Source organism: Olea europaea, unplaced genomic scaffold, assembly GCF_002742605.1.
Source record: "Olea europaea var. sylvestris unplaced genomic scaffold, O_europaea_v1 scaffold864, whole genome shotgun sequence".
Classification (NCBI taxonomy): domain Eukaryota; kingdom Viridiplantae; phylum Streptophyta; class Magnoliopsida; order Lamiales; family Oleaceae; genus Olea; species Olea europaea.
Genome location: NW_019267092.1, coordinates 188456 through 210033, shown reverse-complemented (window position 1 = coordinate 210033; position 21578 = coordinate 188456). Strand labels below are relative to the sequence as shown.

Genomic DNA, 21578 nt, shown 5'->3' with positions numbered 1-21578 from the left:
GCGTTTATGCCGCAGCAGCCTGCGCCTGCAACCCAACAGTTTGAGGATTCCGATGATGAGAATACGTTTGCACCGCTTGAACAACCATTGGATCTGCCAGTTCACAGGAGAAGGGGTGGTCAGGAGGACAACCGACGTTGGGAATCAGGATTTAAGGTTGATATTCCAGAATTTCATGGTAGGTTGAGTCCAGAGGAATTCTTGGATTAGGTGACTACAGTGGAGGAGATCTTGGAGTTTAAAGAGGTTCCTGTCGATAAATGTGTGCCTCTCGTTGCGACGAGACTTCATGGACGAGTAGTAGCGTGGTGACAGCAGACTAAAGTGACGAGATCCAGGATAGGGAAACCCAAGCTTGCATCGTGGGACAAATTGAAGAAACATATGAAGAAACAGTTTCTGTCTTATAACTATGTGCGGACCATGTACCAACAACTGCAGAATCTGCGTCAAGGTGAGAAAACGGTTAGTGATTATACCACGAATTTTTATATGTTGGTTACAAGGAACGAGATGATGGAGACGGAGGAGCAGTTGGTGTCACGATACGTGGGTGGTCTTTGTCCCCAAATACAGGATACTCTCAATATTTTTGATCCTGTGACAGTTTCTGAAGCACATCAGAGGGCAATACAGATAGAGAAGCAACAATCCAGGAAAACTATTAGTCCTTTCATTGCAGGGAGTTCTTCTAGTAACCCACAATAGCAGGTGACACGTCCTGGTAATCTTGCTCAATCTGGTCCTCCTAGAACAAATCATGTCCAACAACCAACACGTCCTGAGGTTGGTATTCGTTGTTTGGATGTGGAGTTACAGGCCATAGGCAGTCTGAGTGCCCCAAAAATCCACGTAGGGGACTCTTTGTTGATGAGGGGAATGACGATTATGAAGGTCCGCCTGTATTTGACGGTGAAGGCGTAGAAGAAGCAACAGAAGAGGAAGAGTTTGTGGTTGGTGATGTGGGTCAGGCACTGGTGGTGAGGAGGAGTTTCCTGACTCCCTTGGAGAATAACACTGATTGGTTGCGTAACAATATCTTTCAATCGACATGTACTGTTGGAAGGAAGGTATGTAAATTTGTTATTGATTCTGGTAGTTGCGAGAATGTGGTGGTTGAGGAGGTCGTTAAGAAGTTGGGTTTGCAGACTGAGAAACATCCCAAACCGTACAAATTAGCCTGGCTGAAGAAGGGCAACGATGTAGAAGTGTCTCAACGTGCTCGAATCAGCTTCTCAATTGGACCTACCTACAAGGATCAGGTTTTATGTGATGTAGTGGAGATGGATGCGTGTCATTTACTGTTAGGGAGGTTGTGGCCGTTTGAGAGGCACTCACTGCATGATGGATATACTAACACGTACAGCTTTCTGTTTGGGGAAAAGAAAATTGTGTTAATACTGAATAAGGGTTTAATACAAACAGTTGGGAACAACGCCGACTTACTGACCAAAAAGAAGTTCGAGACAGAGATGGAGGAGTCTGGGGTAGTGTATGTGCTGGTGGGAAAGTTGATTGACAGTGAGCATGAAGTCCCTCTCGCAGTTCAGCCATTGCTGTAGGAGTTTCATGAAGTTTTTCCAGAAGAGCTTCCAGATGGATTACCACCACTGCGGGATATTCAGCATCAGATTGACTTGGTGCCTGGTGCTGCCCTGCCTATCCGAGCGCATTACAGAATGAGCCCCACTGAGCATGAGGAGTTGCGTAGGCAAATTGAGGAGCTTCTAGCAAAAGGACACATCGGGGAGAGTCTTAGTCCTTGTGCTGTTCTTGCTCTTCTCACGCCGAAGAAGGATGGCACGTGGCAAAATGTGCATGGATAGTAGGGCGATCAATAAGATTACAGTGCGTTACCGCTTTCCTATTCCCCGCCTAGATGATTTGTTGGACCAGCTTACCGGTGCTTGTGTGTTTAGCAAGCTTGATTTGAAGAGTAGGTACCATCAGATTCGGATCAGACATGGGGATGAGTGGAAAATCGCAATTAAGACGAGGGAAGGATTGTACGAGTGGTTAATCATGCCCTTCGGCCTCTCAAATGCACCCAGTACGTTCATGCGGGTTATGAATCGGGCTCTTCGCCCATTCATCGGTAAATTTGTTGTGGTCTACTTTGATGATATTTTAATTTATAGTGCTAACGATGATGATCATGTCTAGCACCTTCAGGAAGTTCTTTCAATTCTTCACAGGGATAAATTCTATGCTGCAGTGAAGAAGTGTTCATTTCTTACTGATAGTGTGGTGTTCCTGGGTTATGTGGTGTCAAAGGCGGGGTTAGCAGTTGATACATCTAAAGTAGAGGCAATAAGTCAGTGGCCATAGCCCAAGACTGTCACTGAGGTGCGGAGTTTTCATGGCCTTGCTTCCTTCTATCGCAGGTTCATACCACATTTTAGTAGCATCATGGCAACCATTACAGATTGCATGAAGGATGGTAGGTTCTAGTGGACTCACGAGGCAGAGTCGTCTTTCCAATTGATTAAGTAGAAGTTGACTACTACTCTAATTTTGGTGTTGCCTGACTTTACCCAACCATTTGAGCTACATTGTGATGCTTCAAAAGTGGGTATTGGTGGTGTGCTGAGTCAGAACAACCGCCCTGTTGCATATTTCAGTGAGAAGCTTTCTGGCCTGAAGTCTCGGTATAGTACTTATGATGTGGAGTTCTATGCAATAGTCTAGGCCGTTCGACATTGGCGTCACTATTTGTTCCATAAGGAGTTCATTTTGTATACGAATCATGATGCCCTTAGACACCTTGGTACTCAGGATAAGGTGTCTGCTCGACATGCCTCTTGAATTGCTTACTTACAGTAGTTCACCTTTGTGATCAAGCACAAGACAGGTGCCCTTAACAAAATTGCAGATGCATTGAGTAGGCACCAAACTCTCCTTACAGAAATGCGAGTGGAGGTTCCAAGTTTTGACAGTTTGTCTGATTTATATGCTACTGACCCATACTTTTCCCATGTTATTCAGAAGTTGCAGGAAGGTGTGCAGTTGGAGTTTGCATGGGTTGATGGTTTTATTTTTCATGGCAATCAGTTGTGTATTCCAGAGGGCAGCTTGAGGTTGAAGATCATTCAAGAGTTGCATAATGAGGGCCATGTGGGTCGTGACCGAACATTGCAGCTTGTTGCTGCTTCTTACTTTTGGCCATCATTACGCAAAGATGTTGGCAAGTTTGTGAAGCGTTGTCGAGTTTGCCACTTGGCCAGGGGCAAGGTGACAAATGCCGGCCTGTATATGCCCCTGCCTATTCCAACCCAGCCTTGGACAGACGTGAGCATGGATTTCGTTGTAGGACTCCCCCGGACTCAACGTGGGTTTGATTCGATCTTCATAGTGGTTGATCGATTTTCAAAGATGGTACATTTTATCCCCAACAAGAAGACTACAGATGCTGTCAATGTGGCCTTACTGTATTTTCGCGAGGTTTATCGCCTGCATGGACTACCTACATCTATTATGTCTGATCGGGATACTCGTTTCCTCAGCCACTTCTGGCGCAGCTTATGGCGATCAGTGAATACACGGTTGGACTTCAGCACTGCATATCACCCTCAGACAGATGGTCAAACAGAGGTTGTTAACCGTTCCTTGGGTGATTTATTACATTGCCTGGTTAGTGATCACATCAAGTCGTGGGATCAGAAGTTGTGTCAAGCAGAATTTGGTCACAATCATGCTGTTAACCGAAGTATAGGTTTTAGTCCGTTCCATGTGGTGTATGGCCTTGTTCCTCGTGGTCCTCTTGATCTGGTTCCAGTTTCTACTTCTGTTAAAATGCATGGTAAGGCCAAAGACTTTATTCAGCAATTACAGCAGGTTCATTCACAGGCTCATGATCAGTTGCAGGCTGCTGTCACTGAGTATAAGCGTGCTGCGGATCTTAAACATCGACATGTTGAATTTGAGGTAGGTGACTTTGTTTGGGCGGTGTTAACAAAGGATCGTGTTCCTGCTCATGAATACAACAAGCTTACTGCGAAGAAGATTGGTCCATTTGAGGTCATTGAGAAGATCAATCCGAATGCTTATCGTTTGAAGCTACCTAGCCATATTTGTACATCTGATGTGTTCAATATCAAGCATTTGGTTCCATTTTGTGGTGATAATTCTGATGATGATGAAGCTTCTTTCTCGTCAAATTCAAGGGTGAATTTCTCCCACCTTGGGGAGAATGATGAAGCGTATAAGGGATTAGAGTTTATGATGAAATGAGACCGTCACAAGGCAAAATAATATTTTTTTGATTTCATGATAACTTCGGGTTGGTTCGTTTTTCGAATTGCTAGTCTAATTCGATCGGAATCAAGCCAATGAATAAAACTTAGAGCCTTCGGCCCTGACGCAAGGCCAATTTTGGGCAAACTCCATCGTTTAGGCGTTTTTGCTATTTATGATAATTTTTGTTTTTGCAATATCTTTTTCCATAAAATTCGGATTTATATTCCGTTTGTTGGAGGATGATTCTGGAGATAAGGATTTTCCATCTTAGTACTTATCTCATATTTTTCTATTTTTGGAAAAATATCATTTTATTCTATTTTCCGAATTTTACTAGTTTTTTTTTTCTATTTAAGGCGTTGTAAGCCCTTTGAGGCGGCAGTTATTGAATTCAATAAAATTTTCTTTGAGAGTTTTCTCATTTTGTGATTGTTCATCCTCCCTATAATCTTCCACTACGTCAGCTATGCGGAAGTAGTTTGCTGCATTTGACATTGGTGATTGTATGTGTTTGAACGTACTAGGATTGTTGATTCAGCCTTAAGCCTTGTTGGTTCTAGATAACATGTTGATCTTCCCCAAGATCTCACATCAACGCATTTAAATTGATGCAGTCTTATGTTTGGAATGAGTTCCCTCAAATTAACATTTTGCAGAATATGAAGTATGACATTCATTCATATTAAAACCCTTAAATTTTATGGTTGCGCATTGATGTTTCCATTACTATCACCATTGGATGGTATAATATTTATATTTATTTTTTCTATCACTACGCACGATAATCGTGAGAACTTACCAAGAAAGAAATTATAGGAAATTGTCGTTGCAATCCAATTGTAGATCGTTTGAAGTAATAATTCTCGGAAGTCCGATGTCAATCACAGGAAAGAAATCAAGAGAATAACAAAGAGTTACGATAATGAGAGCTTTATGGTGATTGGGAATGGTATAATTAGATATCAAAATTTATTTAATAACCAAAGCTTTGGGAATTCACTATTATAGTTATGTAACAAGTACTTCTACCCGCTTTCCAACATAACATTAATTTCTCAAAAAGATAATTTTTCTTGTGTATATTAGATATAAGTATTTAGAGAATTAATTACTAAATTGCAAGTAATTTACAAGGATTCATATTAACTAGAGTTAATAATGAATCAAAAATTAATCTGCAAAGCAACATTAATTCTCTTCTAACCATCAATAATCAGTTACAGAAAACCTAAACGAAAAGCAAAATATTCGAGGGATAGAGAAGTATTACACTTATGTCACAAATCTTCTCTTTCGATTCTATCATGGTCCACATGCTAAAAATGCATCTATATTTGTAGCGAAAGTTGGTGCTTCTACAGTATTCTCCTCTTTGCCCAACGTTTGTGTCTATTCCTACTTATATGCTATAGCCAAATATGACAGTTGGGTGATTCCTTCATTTAAGCAATAATTTTCTCCTCCATTCGATGGCAAAATTCTATGAAATTTATAATAAAGCATAAAAAATATTTTTCATGAAATTTATTCTTTTGTTGTATGGCATTCAGTTCATTCGATGGTGCTATATTTTGCATTTATCAGGTATATTTGATGTTTAATCATATATACATTAGATTAGCCAATTCCAAAGGAAAAATATTCATTTCAGCTACAAGATGAGAGGAAGTCATCTTGTGGTATCAACATTAGTTAACTATAAATGTAATATTCATCTTGAAAGAGAATCCTATATAACTTGTTAACAGAATTATGACTTTTATGAATCTTACCTTAGTAAATTCTATCATTTAATTTTACTCCACCAAAGATTATGTAGCAGTTATTTCTTTTCTGTAAAATAATGAGAGATGTTAATTTTAATAAAGGACATTATGTTTTGCCAATCATATATGCTTGACTTTTGGATACCTGTTTTGCTAGCTGCTATTCGCTTTCCAAGCTTTTGGCTTCATAAATGACCGCAAATAAACAACGCCAGTATACCATTGATACGTGTCTGAAACTGAGCTGAATTTGTATGGGCTGTCTAATGAGATCTTAGGCTCTGTTATGATCGTGTGAAGAAGAGTACATATGTCTGAAAATATCACTGAATTATGGACTATTTATGTGGATTAGTTACTATATCATAAGTGTGAGAACTACGGGACAATATGTACTAAATTACATATTCAAGTAGTTCTTGAGTTCAAAAAATCCACGTGCTTCATTTTCATGCATATTTAGATTATTGTGAGTTCTGCTATTTTCTTTGTTTGATCATTTTGGTATGATCTTTCAATCACTACAGATTAGAATTTGGACTAGCTTTTCAGCATCTTAGTTCCATCACTTTAACTATATCTTTGCCTTTGCCTTTGTATATTTTATATATTATAGCTCTGCCTTATGACACTGTATAAATGCTATGGTTAGAGAGAATTTAAGAGCTACAAAGAAGGAATATGCTAAAACAGAAGATGATTTAAAGTCACTTCAGAGTGTTGGACAAATCATAGGCGAAGTTCTCAGGCCTCTGGACAACGAGCGCTGTAAGAATTCTTCAATCTATTTCTTGTAACCATTATCCTTAGATTTGAGTATTTATTCTGAAAGTTGATTGTTCAATAATTTATTTTGCCTTGTCTGAACATTTCTCAGTACTCTTGGTCATTTTGTTCTCCTGTTCTTCATAAGCTTGGAGGAGAAAAGATGCATAAATTTTTACATGGACTTCGTATATGTTTTTCAGTGATAGTCAAAGCCGGCAAAGGTCCAAGATATGTGGTTGGATGCCACAGTAAAGTAGACAAAGAGAAACTTACAGCTGGCACGAGAATAGTTCTTGATATGACATTTCTTACAATTATGCGAGCGCTCCCTCGTGAGGTACACAACAATTTGATGGAATACATTGATATTTTGGTTTAGAAGGTTAGCATGGAATTAATTCTATATATTCTTATCTTGACAAGATTGGTTTTTGATGTCTGTCAGGTTGATCCAGTTGTGTATAATATGCTTCATGAAGAGCCTGGGAACGTAAGCTATTCGGCTGTGGGTGGGCTGTCAGATCAGATCCGAGAACTGAGAGAATCTGTGGAGTTGCCACTTATGAATCCTGAACTCTTCGTAAGGGTTGGCATTAAATCTCCGAAGTTATTACATTTTTAAAGAGAACAAGATTTTTAATGTTATCTTGGTGTTTACTTTCAGCAATGCCGTGTTCTCTGTTTTAGGGTGTTCATCTTTATGGTCCTCCCGGAACTGGCAGGACATTGTTATTCAGGGCAATTGCTAGCAAAATAGACTCAAATTTCTTGAAGGTAAAAAGATACCGTTACAACCTGTCCTCATTCACCCGTAACAGTCCCATTAGTTTAGAATCATCATACGATGTAACTTCTTAAAAGTGGGAACTGTGCAGGTTGTATCAAGTGCCATTATCGATATATAGGTGAGAGTGCAAGATTGATCAGAGAGATGCTTGGTTATGTTCGTGAGCACCAAGTAAGGATCTATGTAATATGAGTCTTTTTTTCATTTACATTAAAGAGAACACTATTATCTTTTGCTTCCCTGAAATATGTTAATTTGGTAAGTTCAATTTCAGTTATGCTAAAGAAAGTGATACTATGAATTATTTTCTCTTTGTAAAGCCTTGCATCATATGGATGAGATTGATGCCATTGGTGGACATCGTTTCAGCGAGGGAACAAGTGCTGACCAATTCAAAGGACGTTGATGGAGTTGCTCAACCAGCTTGGAAAGGTTTGACAGTTGAAATTGTTGGAATATAGTGGTGTTAATAAATCCGGATTATCGCATACCGTATATGTAGTTTAGATACTAATTTTAAGCATATCGTATATGCACTATACCGTATATGCAGCTTACCATATTTGCAGGAAACTTACCGTATTTGTAATTTACTGTATTTGACAGCTCACCGTATATGGCAGTGTAGCTCACTGTATTTGGCAGTGAAACTCACCGTATATGCGTAAAATTAGCACAAACTATTTTTACTAAAATAACACAGATTTTTTTTCAATAGAAAATCTATATATGTAACATACGTATATATATATATATATATTTTTTTTTTTTTTAATTTCTAACATAAATATAAAAACAAGTAAATTGCAAAATATATGAATCTAATAAATCGCTAAATAAATAAATAACTTGCAAGAATAAATTGCAGATATGTAAATAGCAAAAGATAAATAAAATTTCAACCCTAGATCTGTGCGAACACAGTTTCTTTAAAATAGATTTACTCCCTCACCGTAAGTGCTTGAAGTCTAATTCGAACGTATGTTTCTTAGGATATAACGGTAAAACCCTTAGAATCTGAGTACCACAGAAACTACTCTGGCGAACTGAGTTTGTATTCGAACAATATCACCACCACGACTACACGACTAGAGATTATGCATATGCAAATAGAACAAAATTATGCAGTATGCAAACCATAAAATTATACACAACTCGAGTATTTTCTGGTGCGAGACAGAAAGAATTTTTCATGTGTATAAATTGCTGGAAAATTGAAATATTATATAATATAAATCTGTCCAATAACTCCATGATAATAAACACTGGAGCCACTTCAGTTTCTGCCGGAGTTTTGGTAGTTTTTGGAAACTCAAAGGTCAGTTGAAGAAAGCAAAAATTGCAAAACGTGGACACTCCAAACGGGCCAATTTTTGCTCCGTTCGGTCCGACATTCGTGTACGTAGGTTGCACCCGCACACAAGTTCAAGGTCCGAAAGTAATTTCGGTCCGTCATTTACACCCCGTGCACGCTCTCGTGGAGAGAGCTTCTATACTACACATGATTACACATTTTCAATGTATAGCCATATTTAAAGTGGTTAATACTTTCTTCATTTTCCTATGTGGGACTAGTGTTATTTTCCAACATAAACCATCTTCCAATGGTCATCTTTGAACTCCAATTTCTCATTCATCCATTCATCAATTTTGGCAAATAAATATATGGTTTCGATAACCTCACGGAGGAAAACAATGATCAACTTTGATCTTCCAAATTGGACCAACGGGTCCCACCGAAAATCTTGCCAAAAGTGAGTCATTTACTCATTTTTTCCAACAATCCCCCACATGAATGAAAATTGGGAGAGACACGAAATCGTAAGAGACAAGACTTGATGATAAAGCTCAACGGTTGAAACCTGCATAGGATAGGTAGGTATTACTCTTTGAACATTCTCTTATGAAAGTATATTTACTTTACTAGCTGACCAGTAGACGTGTTGTCCTTGAACTGTTCTGTTCGTTTATGTAAACGATGATATACTCTACACAGGATTCTTCCTAACACAATTCAGTTCTCATTATTATGTTCGTTTTGGCTATGAACATATGTCTGGTTCTGTGAGAGTTCTTAAAAATTGAGCCCCACACAATTTTCTTAAAAGCGGTCCCACTTCTCTCTCACATAGGTGATTTCTTATTACAAACTTGGCTCGATTTTCGGCGCATAAGAATCATTAAAAGCCTATTGCTTATCCTTCATTCTTACAGACATCACTGTTACATCATAGGAATGGACAGAAGGAAATACCCCCATAGTTATTTTATTAAGCCTTTACAATTATGTTGTCCCTTTGAACCTAGATCTTGGGATCTCGAGTCAACTAGGTTGGGTTTCCTTTGTAATGACTTATTCATTCAAGGGTTTAAGTCTCATTCCTTTCGATGACTTCCCAATGAACTCTCTATTTAACACTTTGGTTAGCGGATCTGCAATGTTATCTTTTGATCTTACGTAGTCAATAGTGATAACTCCAGTTGAAAGTAGTTGTCTTATGGTATTGTGTCTACGATATATATGTCTAGACTTACCATTATACATATTATTCTGTGTTCTTCCTATTGTTGATTGACTGTCACAATATATGCAAATTGCTGGCACATGTTTTGACCATCTTGAAATATTTTCTAAGAAGTTGTGCAACCATTCGGCCTCTTCAACACATTTATCTAGAGCTATAAACTAAAATTTCATCATAAATCTGGCTATAACTGTTTACTTAGAGGATTTCCACGATATGCCACCACCTCCCAATGTGAATAAAAATACACTGGTGGACTTTAAGTCTTTTATATCAGATATCCAATTAGCTTTACTGTATCCTTCAATGACCGCTAGATATCTAGTATAATGTAGTCCATAGTCACGAGTATATCTTAAGTACCTTAGTACTCTTACTATTCCTTCCCAGTGATCAGCTCCTCGATTACTCGTGTATCTACTCAGTTTATTGACTGTGTAGGCTATGTCTGATCTTGTACAACTAATCAAGTACATTAGACTTCTAATAACTCTCGAGTATTCTACTTGAGAGATACTTTCACCTTTATTTTTAGATAGATGTTGACTTGTATTTATCGATGTTCTAGCAAAGCCAGTATCATCCTTATTGAACTTTTCCAAAATTGTCCACATAATGTGACTGACTTAGAACCAGCCCATCTGATGTTCTTGAAATTTTGACTCCAAGTATAACATCAGCTAAATCCATATATTTCTTGTAAAATCTTGAATTCAACATATTTTTAGTGGATTCTATCATCTTATTGTTACTATCAACAATAAGCATGTCGTCAACGTAAAGACATAAAATGATATAACCATCTTTCGTGTCTTTGACGTAAACACATTTGTCACACTCATTGATTTTAAATCCACTCTCTATCATGACATTATCAAATTTTTCATGCCATTGTTTGGGTGCTTGTTTCAAGCCATATAGTGACTTCACCAATTTACAAATTTTCTTTTCCTGCCCTGGTGACGAAAACCCTTCGGGTTATTTCATATAAATTTCTTCTTCTAAATCTCCATTTAGAAAGACAGTTTTAACATTCATTTGATGTACTTCAAGATTTCGCAAAGTAGCAATGCAAGTATCAACCTAATAGATGTTATTCTCCTCATTGGAGAATACATATCAAAGTAATCAAGACTTTCCCTTTGTTTGTAACCTTTTATTACTAATCTAGCCTTATACTTTTCGATAGTTCCATCTGCTCTTATTTTCCTTTTGAAAATCTATTTATAGCTTAGTAGTTTGCTTCCTGGAGGAAGATCCACTAGTTCCCATGTATGATTCTGCAGTATGGAATCTATCTCATTTTTAATGGCCTCTTTCCATTGAGATCCCTCCGAGAAATTTACAACCTCTTGATAACTTTGAGGTTTACTTTCTAGGATATAGGTTAGAAAATCAGGACCATATGATTTTTTTGTCAGTTTCCGTTTGCTACGTCTAACCTCAATCTCCTCTTCTAGTTCGTTGTCATAACTATGTTCAATCATAGTCTCATATGTTCATTTGGAGGAGCTTGCTTCCTGTTTGAACTTATACGGAAATACATGTTCAAAGAATGAAGCATTTCTTGATTCCAATATCGTGTTTTTGTGTATATCTGGGATTTTAGAGTCATACACAAGAAATCGATAAGCACTACAATTGTGTGCATAGCTAATGAAGATGAAATCTACCATTTTTGGCCCTATCCTTACCTTCTTTCGTGTTGGAACGGCTACTTTGGCAAGACACCCCCACACTCGTAAGTATTTATAGGAAGACTTTCTTCCTTTCCATAACTCATAAAAGGTCTTTTCCATTTTCTTTCGGGGTACCTTATTTAAAAGGCAAGTTGCTGATAATACAGTTTCCCCCACATGTTTTAAGGTAACCCATAACTTACTAGTATTGATTTCCTTTAAAGTACGATTTTTTTGTTCAGCAACATCGTTTTGTTGCGGTGAATAAGGTGCGGTGATTTCATGTATGATTCTGTGTAGTGCACAGAATTCCGCAAATGATGCTTCATACTCACCACCTCGATCGCTTCTTAACATCTTAATTTTCTTATTAAGTTGAGTTTCAACTTCACTCTTATAAAGAACAAATTTCTATATAGTTTTTTCTTTATTTTTTAGCAAATACACATAATAGTATTTGGTGCTATCGTCGACAAAAGTAATGAAATACTTATTGTCACCTCTTGTTTGTACGAGTTTTAAATCACATACGTCGCTGTAAATTAAATCAAGTGGTTCTGTGTTCCGTTCAATTGATTTAAACTATGACCTTGTCAATTTTGTCTCAACACAAGTTTCACACTTATGTTTTGAATTAATGTGGAACTCGGGTATGCAATTCAAGTTAACTAGTTTTGGTAAAATATCATAGTTAACATGTCATAGTCTACCATGCCACAAACTGGAAGACTCAAGCAAATAAGTAAGAGAGTTTGCTTTATTCATTTTTGGTTTAACAACCATTACATTGATTTTAAACATACCATCGAAAATATATCATTTTCCGACAAACATTCCACTTTTTGACAAAATAACTTTATCTGACTCAAATATAATGTGAAAACCATGCTTGTTCAAAAGCAACTCGAACACTAGGTTCTTGCGAATTTTCGGCTCATATAGCACATTGTTGAGAGTCAGCTCTTTTCTCGAGGTCATCTTCAGAACCACCTTTCGTCGACTTTTGATTTTAGAAGTTGTTGAATTTCCCATAAATAACTTCTTCACATTCTCAATTGCTTCGAACGCTGCAAACAGTTCCTTATCAGAGCGCACATGCCTCGTAGCTCCGGTGTCAATCCACCACTCCCTAGGGTTTGAACTCACCCCGTTCACTTCAGAAATGACATCTGAGAAATTCAACTCCGACACATCTTGTTTCATGTAGTCAACCACATTTGCTTCTTTCTTCTTCTTTGGCAATCTGCACTCCGAAAACTTGTGGCCCACTTTGTCACAATTGAAGAATTTTCCTTGAAATTTCTTCTTAGAAATTTCACCTTTCGGTCCTTGCTTGGTCATTTTGCCACCGGATGGTCCAGACTCGTTTTTGTAGTTCTTACTACTTTGACCATGTTCCACAACATTAGCTTTAGCAGCACCAGGATTGATCTACTTCTTTTCAGAACTCTTCTTGTTTTCTTCAATTCGAAGTCTAACAATTAGTTCTTCGACATTCATTTCCTTTCGCTTGTACTTCAAATAATTTTTGAAATCTTTCCATGCGGGGAGCAATTTTTCAATAATTGTAGCCATTTGAAAAGTTTTACTCAAAATCTTCCCTTCGACATGAATTTCGTGAAGAATCACTTGGAGTTCTTGTACTTGACAGATAACCGTTTTGGAATCCACCATTTTAGAATCTAAGAATCTGTCGACAATGAATTTTTTAGCCCCAACATCCTCCGTTTTATATTTTCGGTCCAAAGACTCCTATAGTTTCTTAGCAGTTTTCATAGTACTATAAACATTGTATAGTGTGTCTACTAAGCTGTTCATAATATAGTTTCGGCACAGAAAATTCGAGTGGTTCCAAGCATCAAGTGCACTGATTGTTTGAATATCTCTTTCTCCCTCATTGAGTTTTGAAGCAGTCTCAGTCAAGAATCTTGCAAGATTCAAAGTGGTCAGGTAAAATAACATTTTCTGCTACCACTTTTGGAAATTCAAGCCATTGAATTTATCTAATTTTTCTCCATAATTAATCGGAACATTAACGGTATGGCCAGTTATTGAAGCCACTGTTTGACTCATAACATGACTTGACAATTTAGTCACAGTCTGAGCCACAACAGAGCTTGGCCCTTGAGCCACAACTGAGCCCATAACCTGATTTTCAGTAGGCACAATTTGGGTCACATCCATGTTGGTCAATTCGATTGTCATTTCTGAAAATCAAACAAAAAAAATTAGTTTCCAAAATTAACAATATAAGAAATCAATTTTTTCTCGAAAAATCTGTTTTAAATTTGTTGGAATATAGTGATGTTAATGAAATCGAATTATCGCATACCGTATATGTAGTTTAGATACCGATTTTAAGCATAACGTATATGAAGCTTACCGTATTTACAAGAAGCTTACCGTATATGCAACATACAGTATTTGCAGGCACTTTACCGTATTTCACCTTACCGTATTTGCAACTTACCGTATTTGACAGCTCACCATATATGGCAGTGCAGTTCATCATATATGGTAGCTCACTATATTTGGCAGCGAAACTCACCATATGTGCGTAAAATTAGCACAAACTATTTTTATTAAAATAATACAAAAAAAATTTTCAATAGAAAAACCGTATATGTAACATACGTATATCGAATTACATTTACCAACTGTTAGTAAGAAGATCAGATATATATATATATATATATATATATATATATAAACAAGTAAACTACAAAATATATGAATCTAGTAAATTGCAAACGTGTAAATCGCTAAATAAATAAATAACTTGCAAGAATAAATTGCAAATATGTAAATTGCAAAAGATAAATAAATTTTCAACCCGAGGTCTATGCGAGCACAGTTTCCTTAAAACAGATTTATTCCCTCACCGAGGTCTAATCTGAGCGTCTGTTTCCTAAAATACAACGGTAAAACCCGTAGAATATGAGCACCACAGAAACTACTCCGGCGAATTGAGTTTGTACTCGAACAATATCACCACCACGACTACATGACTAGAGATTATGCATATGCAGACAGAACAAAATTATGCAGTATGCAGACTGTAAAATTATATAGAACTCTAGTATTTTCTGGTGCGAGACAGAGAGAATTTTTCGTGTGTATAAATTGCTGGAAAATTGAGATTTAATATAACATAAATCTATCCAATTACTCCATGACAATAAACACTGGAGCCACTTTAGTTTTTGCTGGAGTTTTGGAAACTCAAAGGTCAATTGAAGGATATTCGTGTATGCAGGTCGCGCCGCACACAAGTTCAAGGTTTGAAGGCAATTTCGGTCCGTAATTTGCACCCCCTACGCGTGCATGTGGAGAGAGCATTTATGCTACACATGATTACACATTTCCAATGTATAGCCATAGTTAAAGTGATTAATACTTTCTTCATTTTCCTATGTGGGACTAGTGTTATTTTCCCACGTAAATCATCTTCCAATGGTCATCTTTGAGCTCCAATTTCTCATTCATCCATTCATCAATTTTGGCAAAAAAATATATGGTTTCGATACTCTCACGAAAGAGAACAATGATCAACTTTGATCTTCCAAATTGGACCAACGGATCCCGTCGAAAATCTTGTCAAAAGTGAGTCATTTACTCTTTTTTTCCAATAGAAATAAGCTTTTCTCAGTTGTCCCCTGAAATTCAGCTTTAGAGCATGTTTGGGTGGGCTTATTTCTGAAAAATTTGAGGCTTACAAATAAGCCATTTGATGTGGCTTATTGTTTCGCGCGGGTTAAGTCACTAACAATTAAAAAGGATCAGACGATTATGTAAGGGACGAAACCTCTTGAGACAAAGTCCCAAAAAGGGGTGTTCTTTTATTGGCGATGAACTTTACAATTGGAAATGAAAAACAGCGTGCCTCCAAGGGGCGCAAGCACACGAGTTACAGAAAGAAAAATATTTAAATCTAAAAGCTAAGGAAATGAAAATTACATATTCTCTGTTCGAGAGTTTTGGATTCGGTCCTTTGCTTCTATGTTCTTTCTCCCTTTTATACCTCATAGACGATCTCTTTGTGATTAACTACTCTAAAACTGCTTGATCGTCCTATAACTACCCACTTTCTCTGTAGTGACCATTTTGTCATAAAACTGCCTTCTAACTGCTGCCATTACCTTTCATCGTTCAACCGTTTTCGATTGAATTCCTTGAGTCGTAGGACGTGATAGGGCTACTTTAACAACTGCCTTGATAACTGCATTTCTTGATAACCACGATGCGTTATGTCTGTTGATACCTTGGGCGACTTGAAGGTTTGGGCGAGAATAGAATAACAGCTCTGGGCGACCGTATGACACTCTATTCTTTCAGATTCTGGGCGACTTGCAAACTTGGGCGATGGCGTTACCGCATTCTTGGGCCCCCTTATTTGGGCCTTCACCTTGATTCGTTCGATTGGACTTCGTTCTTTGGGCTATCTGATTTGGGGATCCTCCAATTGGGCTTTACTCCTTGAGCTGTTCGATTTAGGCTGAATTTTTATGTGTCAACAATTACCCCCCAATATGGCAGAATTAATAATAATTATTGAATTTTGCCATATTCACTCCATGTTTCCAGCAACGTTTGAAATTTTCAAGAATTTCAATCATTGTTTCCTTCTATAACTTGAAAAAGTGCGTCATTTTGCAAACCCTTATAAACCCCAAACACGCCATTTCACTGCTACAAAACCACGCCTCATATTTTTTGCATCTCTTTCACGATTCACTGTTCATCTTTTGCTTCCTTGTTACGTAACCCTGAAAAGCTTCGTTCTTTCTCCAATGGCTGCTTCACACTCTCAAGCTAGCGACTCTTTTAGTTTTAATGACTTCCAGAAACTTCTGAGTCGCCCATACATAACCCCAAGTTTTCTCACGCCCGTCGACGTTGGACGTAATGAGTTTTACTTGGGTCCTTTCTTCAACAATGCGGAGGCAGTTGAACAGGCGACGGTGGGTCAGCTGTTTCCTTGCACTCATGGCCCTCCTTTTCTAAACTCTCTGCCGCTGGGGCCACTTCGCGAAAGAGATATTCGCACTTGGCCTAAATCTGATGTAGCTTTTCGTAGGTGGCATGCTCGCCTTGTGGGCCATGGTCCTACTAAGACACTTTTTGATAGCGCTAGGATTTCTGATTTGTTAGAAGTCTCTATTCGCCCCCTACTTTTGATTCAGCGCTCTTTCCGATTGCTTTAAGTTTTTGGTCCCCTGAGTATAACACCTTTATTTTCCCCATCGGCCCCATGTCTATTACCTTAAGGGATGTTGGGGCCCTAGTGAATCTGCCACCTTTGGGCGATACGATTTTCCCCGGTATTTTAGTTTCTGGTGGCGCCCCAAAGTTTGGCAAGAACTACACGGATTCTTTTTCAAGCCTGCAGACCCTCCACAATCATTCGAGCGCTGAGCCTACCCATGCTGAGCGAGTGGCCTTTCTTTTAGTTTGGCTTTGTAAATATGTTTTGTGTGTGCCAAGTATAAAACCTTCTCTGAGTTATTTACCTATAGCGCACGAATTGGTGCGTGGCAGGCCTTTGAATTTATGTTCTTTGTTTTTGGCTGCCCTTTATAGAGGCATGGCTTTTCTTCAGGCTCAATTAAAGAATGGTGCATCTCCCACTAGCAGTGGACCTCTTTGGTTCACTCAACTGTGGTTGAGATCCTATTTTCCATTGCTTGGTGCTCCATCCATTTCTCGTCCTTCTGCTAGCTGTTATGGGCTAGCTATGGAGCCCTTAACTCCTGTAAATATGTCCAGAAGAGACATTTTTTCATTCTTTTATTCTTTAGATTCAATCTCTTCTTTTTTTCTTTTTCCTCCTTTTTTGACTCCAAACTATGTACATCCCCCTTCCACCATAGATAGCGCGAGCACCTCCCTGCTCATTTGGATTCAGTTTTTAACTGGGAGGGAGCTATTTCATGATATTCTAACTGGGACTAATGCCAAAGCAGGGGTAGAAATTTATGCTCCCCAATTTTTTGCTCGCCAGCTTGGTTTTGGCCAAACTTGGCCTGTTCCTCTTTGCTATTCGAAGAACTTAATTGACCGTTTTCATACCATTAATAAGGCGGAAGCAGAGGCTATAAACGCTCGCAACCTCCATTTATCAAGCCACTTTTCATTAGCCCCTTTTAATTCTTGTCATGTCGCTCACCCTCTTTTTGAACAACTCTGGCCATCTGTGAAGCGCAGATTATTCGCGACTGAGGCCAATCGTGCCTTTCATTCATTAGACCAACCAAGCATTTCTTCTTCTCCTCCTGTTCTGGTCATTCCTTTGTCTGTTCGGAGCCCCTCTTCTTCTCGTCGCACTAAATAATCTGCTCGTCCATCTTCTTCTCTCCCTGCCAGGCCTGCTACGGCCAAGAGTGCTCCAAGCCGCAAACGGCCAGCCTCAGCATCTCCCATTCTGGAGGATGATGTTGATGATGATGATGATGCCCCTCTTATCGTCAGGAGGAAGGTAATTAAATTGGTCTATTTACAAGTACGCTTTTCCACATTTGAAACTTTTCTGTGTACTGATGATCTTTTGGACTTTTCAGAAAAGCTCGGCCTCTCCTTCAAAGGCTTTGGCATCGACAACTCCTGCTCCATCATCCTCTGCTGAGGCTACTTCATCCAAACCGGTTGATGAGGGGACCATGCTCAAAGATACGTCTTCAGTCCCAGAGTCTTCATCACAACCCATGGATGAGCCACCTTCTTCCCAGGGCGTCGACCCCTCAAACATCGAAGCAGAAGGTCATTCAGTTTTTTGATGTCTTACCTTTGCTCGTGCTATTGGTTTCTGATTTGTTGCTATTGAGCTTTGCAGAGACTCCTATGAGTCCGCCCGTTGTGGCAACATCTTCTCGCCTGGACAAGGGGAAGTTCTCACGAATGGATGAGTCGTTGGTAGCAAGCTTGGCTGAGGGCGCGTCATCTTCTACGATTGTTGACGAGGTAGTTTTTTGCTTCACTTCTATTTCTACCTTGTTCGTTGTAGTGAGGATTTTCAATATTAGCAGTCTTCTTTGCAGGATGCTGATAGGATTGTGCGTTCTATCCAAGACTTGTTCGCTTCCTGGGGGCAAATTCAGACGTTTCGCCCTGCTCCATCCGATCGTCCTGCTGCTTCTTCAGAGGAAGACTTGAAGTTCCTGAAGGAATTGATATTTGAGTACGTATCCTTCATGGATATGGATATTGGAAGGGCTAGTGCTGCCAGGCACAAGGATGAACTTGAGCACTTGAGTCCGAAGTTGGAGCAAGCATTGACGCTTCCGTCGCTCAATCTTTCTGTCGATTTTAAAACGACGTTGAAGGTTATCCACTCCGAGGTCCTTTCTATGCTGGCCAAGAATACTGAACTAAAGGCCAAGCGTACTCAATATCTTCGAGTCGTAGCTGAGAAAGAGTCTTTGCGTATGGAGATTAACAAGGCTGAGGAAGAGTTGAAAGAAATCTCCTCCGAAGTCATGATTGAAGACTCTTTGATGGTTAACTTGGCTGCTCAGATGAGGGAACTTCAAGCTAAAATGGACGACTGCAGGGCGAGGATGGCTGCTAAAAAGCGCAACGCCTCCCAGGGAATTGAGCGAACTAAGTCCTTGGTCGAGCAGTACAAGAAGTTGGAGGTTGATGATGATGACGTCGCGGCTGAATTGAACATCACTTCTTCTCGACAGAACGAGGATTGGGAAAAACTTAGGGAACGAATTCGTTCTTTATGGGGTAGACTGTAATGGGCTATTTAATTCCGTTTATTAGATAGAAATGTGGCTGTTCATATTCTGTCTCTTCATCTTCACCCCCCTATAAATGCTTCGCATTTTTCATCTTCTATCTTCATCTCTTCATTTTCTTCTTCGAAACCAATTTGCTGCCATTTGTTGGCATTCTGACGATCAACCTGATTCAAAAATGGACTGTCTAGTCCGTCCGCCTTATATTTACCTTGATGTCACCTTTGGTATGGGAGGTATAGGAAATATTTTCTGGCCAGCAGCGAAATTTTTTCCTGCAAAATTCTTCCCATCGTCTCTTTGTTCTTCACAAGGAGTCAATGATGGGAGGCAATTTTTGGGCTGCTTGTGGGCCACTTTACTTGCTGAGAGTGCTTCTCAGCTTGCCTGCTGAGAGTGTTTCTCAGCCTCTTTGCTCGCCATTGCAGCGATGCATTTAGGAATGTGGTGAGGCCAGTACACCCTCTCACTCGGCAATCCCACCATTACAGCGATGCAATTAGGAAGGCGGTGGGGCCAGTACACCCTCTTACTCGTCAATCCCACCATTGCAGCGATGCATTTAGGAAGGCGGTGTGAAGCTTACTCAGCGATCAACCGGGAGATCATCTTACTTTAGTTGTATTTTGTAGCACGTCCATCATTTGTATCTTTTGTATTCTTGTAATGAACGTTTGATAATAAAGAACTTTATTCGAACGTATTTCGCTCTGTCTTTATTATCTTTTGATCGTCCAGAATGTTTGGTTATGTTTTTATCTGTTCACATTCCCATAAAGAAGGAACATATTTTTTCAAATATTTGCCGTTAATGAATCTTACGTGCTTGGTGCCGTCTAGATCTTCCAAGTGGTACGCTCCATTAGGCAACACACTGTTTATTTTGTATGGTCCTTCTCAATTGGGCGACCACTTCCCGTACTTTGGATCCTTGGTATCCAAAGGAAGAATCGTCTTCCAAACTAGTTCATCTAGGCTGAACGACTTGGCTATGACTCTTTTATTATAAAATTTAGTCATTCTTTATTTTTGAACTTGCAACTTATCTAAGACGTCCAATTTCAATTCGTCTAAACTCAATAAATTTTGAACTAGTGATTCAGCATACTCGTCATCATTCAACTAATGTTGCAAGCACACTCGAATCGATTACACGTTGATTTCCATAGGCAAAACAGCCTCCTGTCCATAAATAAGTTGAAAAGGAGTAACTTTGGTACTTGACCGAGGTGATGTTCTATAAGCCCATAAGGCCTTGTTCTAACATTCGTGCCAATTTCTGACGTTTTCATCTATCATCTTTCTGATGATATTTTTCAGAATCTTATTAGAAGATTCCGCTTGTCCGTTGGATTGAGCGTAGTACGGTGTGGAGTTTACTAATTTAATCCTAAACTCGCTCAAAAATTTGTTCACTTGATCCCCATTCAAAGATGTTCCATGATCTACCATTAAAGTTTGTGGAATTCCAAACCTATAAATAATGTGATCACAAATAAACTCTATAACATTCTTCTGGGTGATCTCTTTCAAAGGTACCGCCTCTACCCATTTGGTGAAATAGTCGGTTGCAACTATAATAAAAGTATGTTGCTTAGACGATGGAGGGTAAATCTTCCCTATCAGATCTATCGCCCAACCTTTGAACGGCCAAGGTTTAATAATAGGTGCCATCTCTCATGCTGGCGCCCTTTGTATTGGACCATATTTTTGGCATGCTAAACAACTTTTTGCATACTGAACGCATAGTTCTCCCATCTTTGGCCAAAAATATCCACTCCTAATAATTAACCATCTCATCCTTTGGCCAGCTTGATGAGCTCCACATATCCCTTCGTGCACTTCAGCCATGATCGTCTTGGCTTCTTGCAAACTTACACACTTTAGTAATACACCATCAGAGTGTTTTTTAAACAACTCTTCATCTATTAGTGTGTAATTCAGCAAACATAGTTTCGTTTTCCTACTAATCCCTTCATTAGGTTCTTTAAGGAACCTTTTAATCTCTGTTCTCCAGTCCACTGCATCTCCATCTTGTACACAGTGAAGTTCAATTTTTCTCGCCCTTCTTTGAATCA

At 38.9% G+C, this 21578-nt stretch overlaps 1 protein-coding gene and 1 pseudogene across 1 annotated transcript; both read left to right on the top strand.

Annotated features, from left to right (window-relative positions):
• The first annotated feature begins 384 nt into the window (after positions 1 to 384).
• Positions 385 to 2328, top strand: LOC111391963. The gene is made up of 5 exons (XM_023017243.1): positions 385 to 694; positions 820 to 1502; positions 1563 to 1800; positions 1880 to 2064; positions 2164 to 2328. The coding sequence occupies exons 1-5, from the start codon at positions 385 to 387 to the stop codon at positions 2326 to 2328; spliced, it is 1581 nt and encodes a 526-aa protein (XP_022873011.1).
• Positions 2329 to 6646: 4318 nt separating this feature from the next.
• The window catches only part of LOC111391961, a 22324-nt pseudogene continuing 7392 nt past the window's right edge, over positions 6647 to 21578 (top strand).

Coding starts and splice junctions, on each gene's coding strand:
- LOC111391963 (XM_023017243.1), top strand. CDS start 385: ATGAAGAAACAGTTTCTGTCTTATAACTATGTGCGGACCATGTACCAA. Junction 1,503..1,562: donor CTGGGGTAGTGTATGTGCTG/GTGGGAAAGTTG, acceptor CCATTGCTGTAG/GAGTTTCATGAAGTTTTTCC. Junction 2,065..2,163: donor CACCCAGTACGTTCATGCGG/GTTATGAATCGG, acceptor GATCATGTCTAG/CACCTTCAGGAAGTTCTTTC.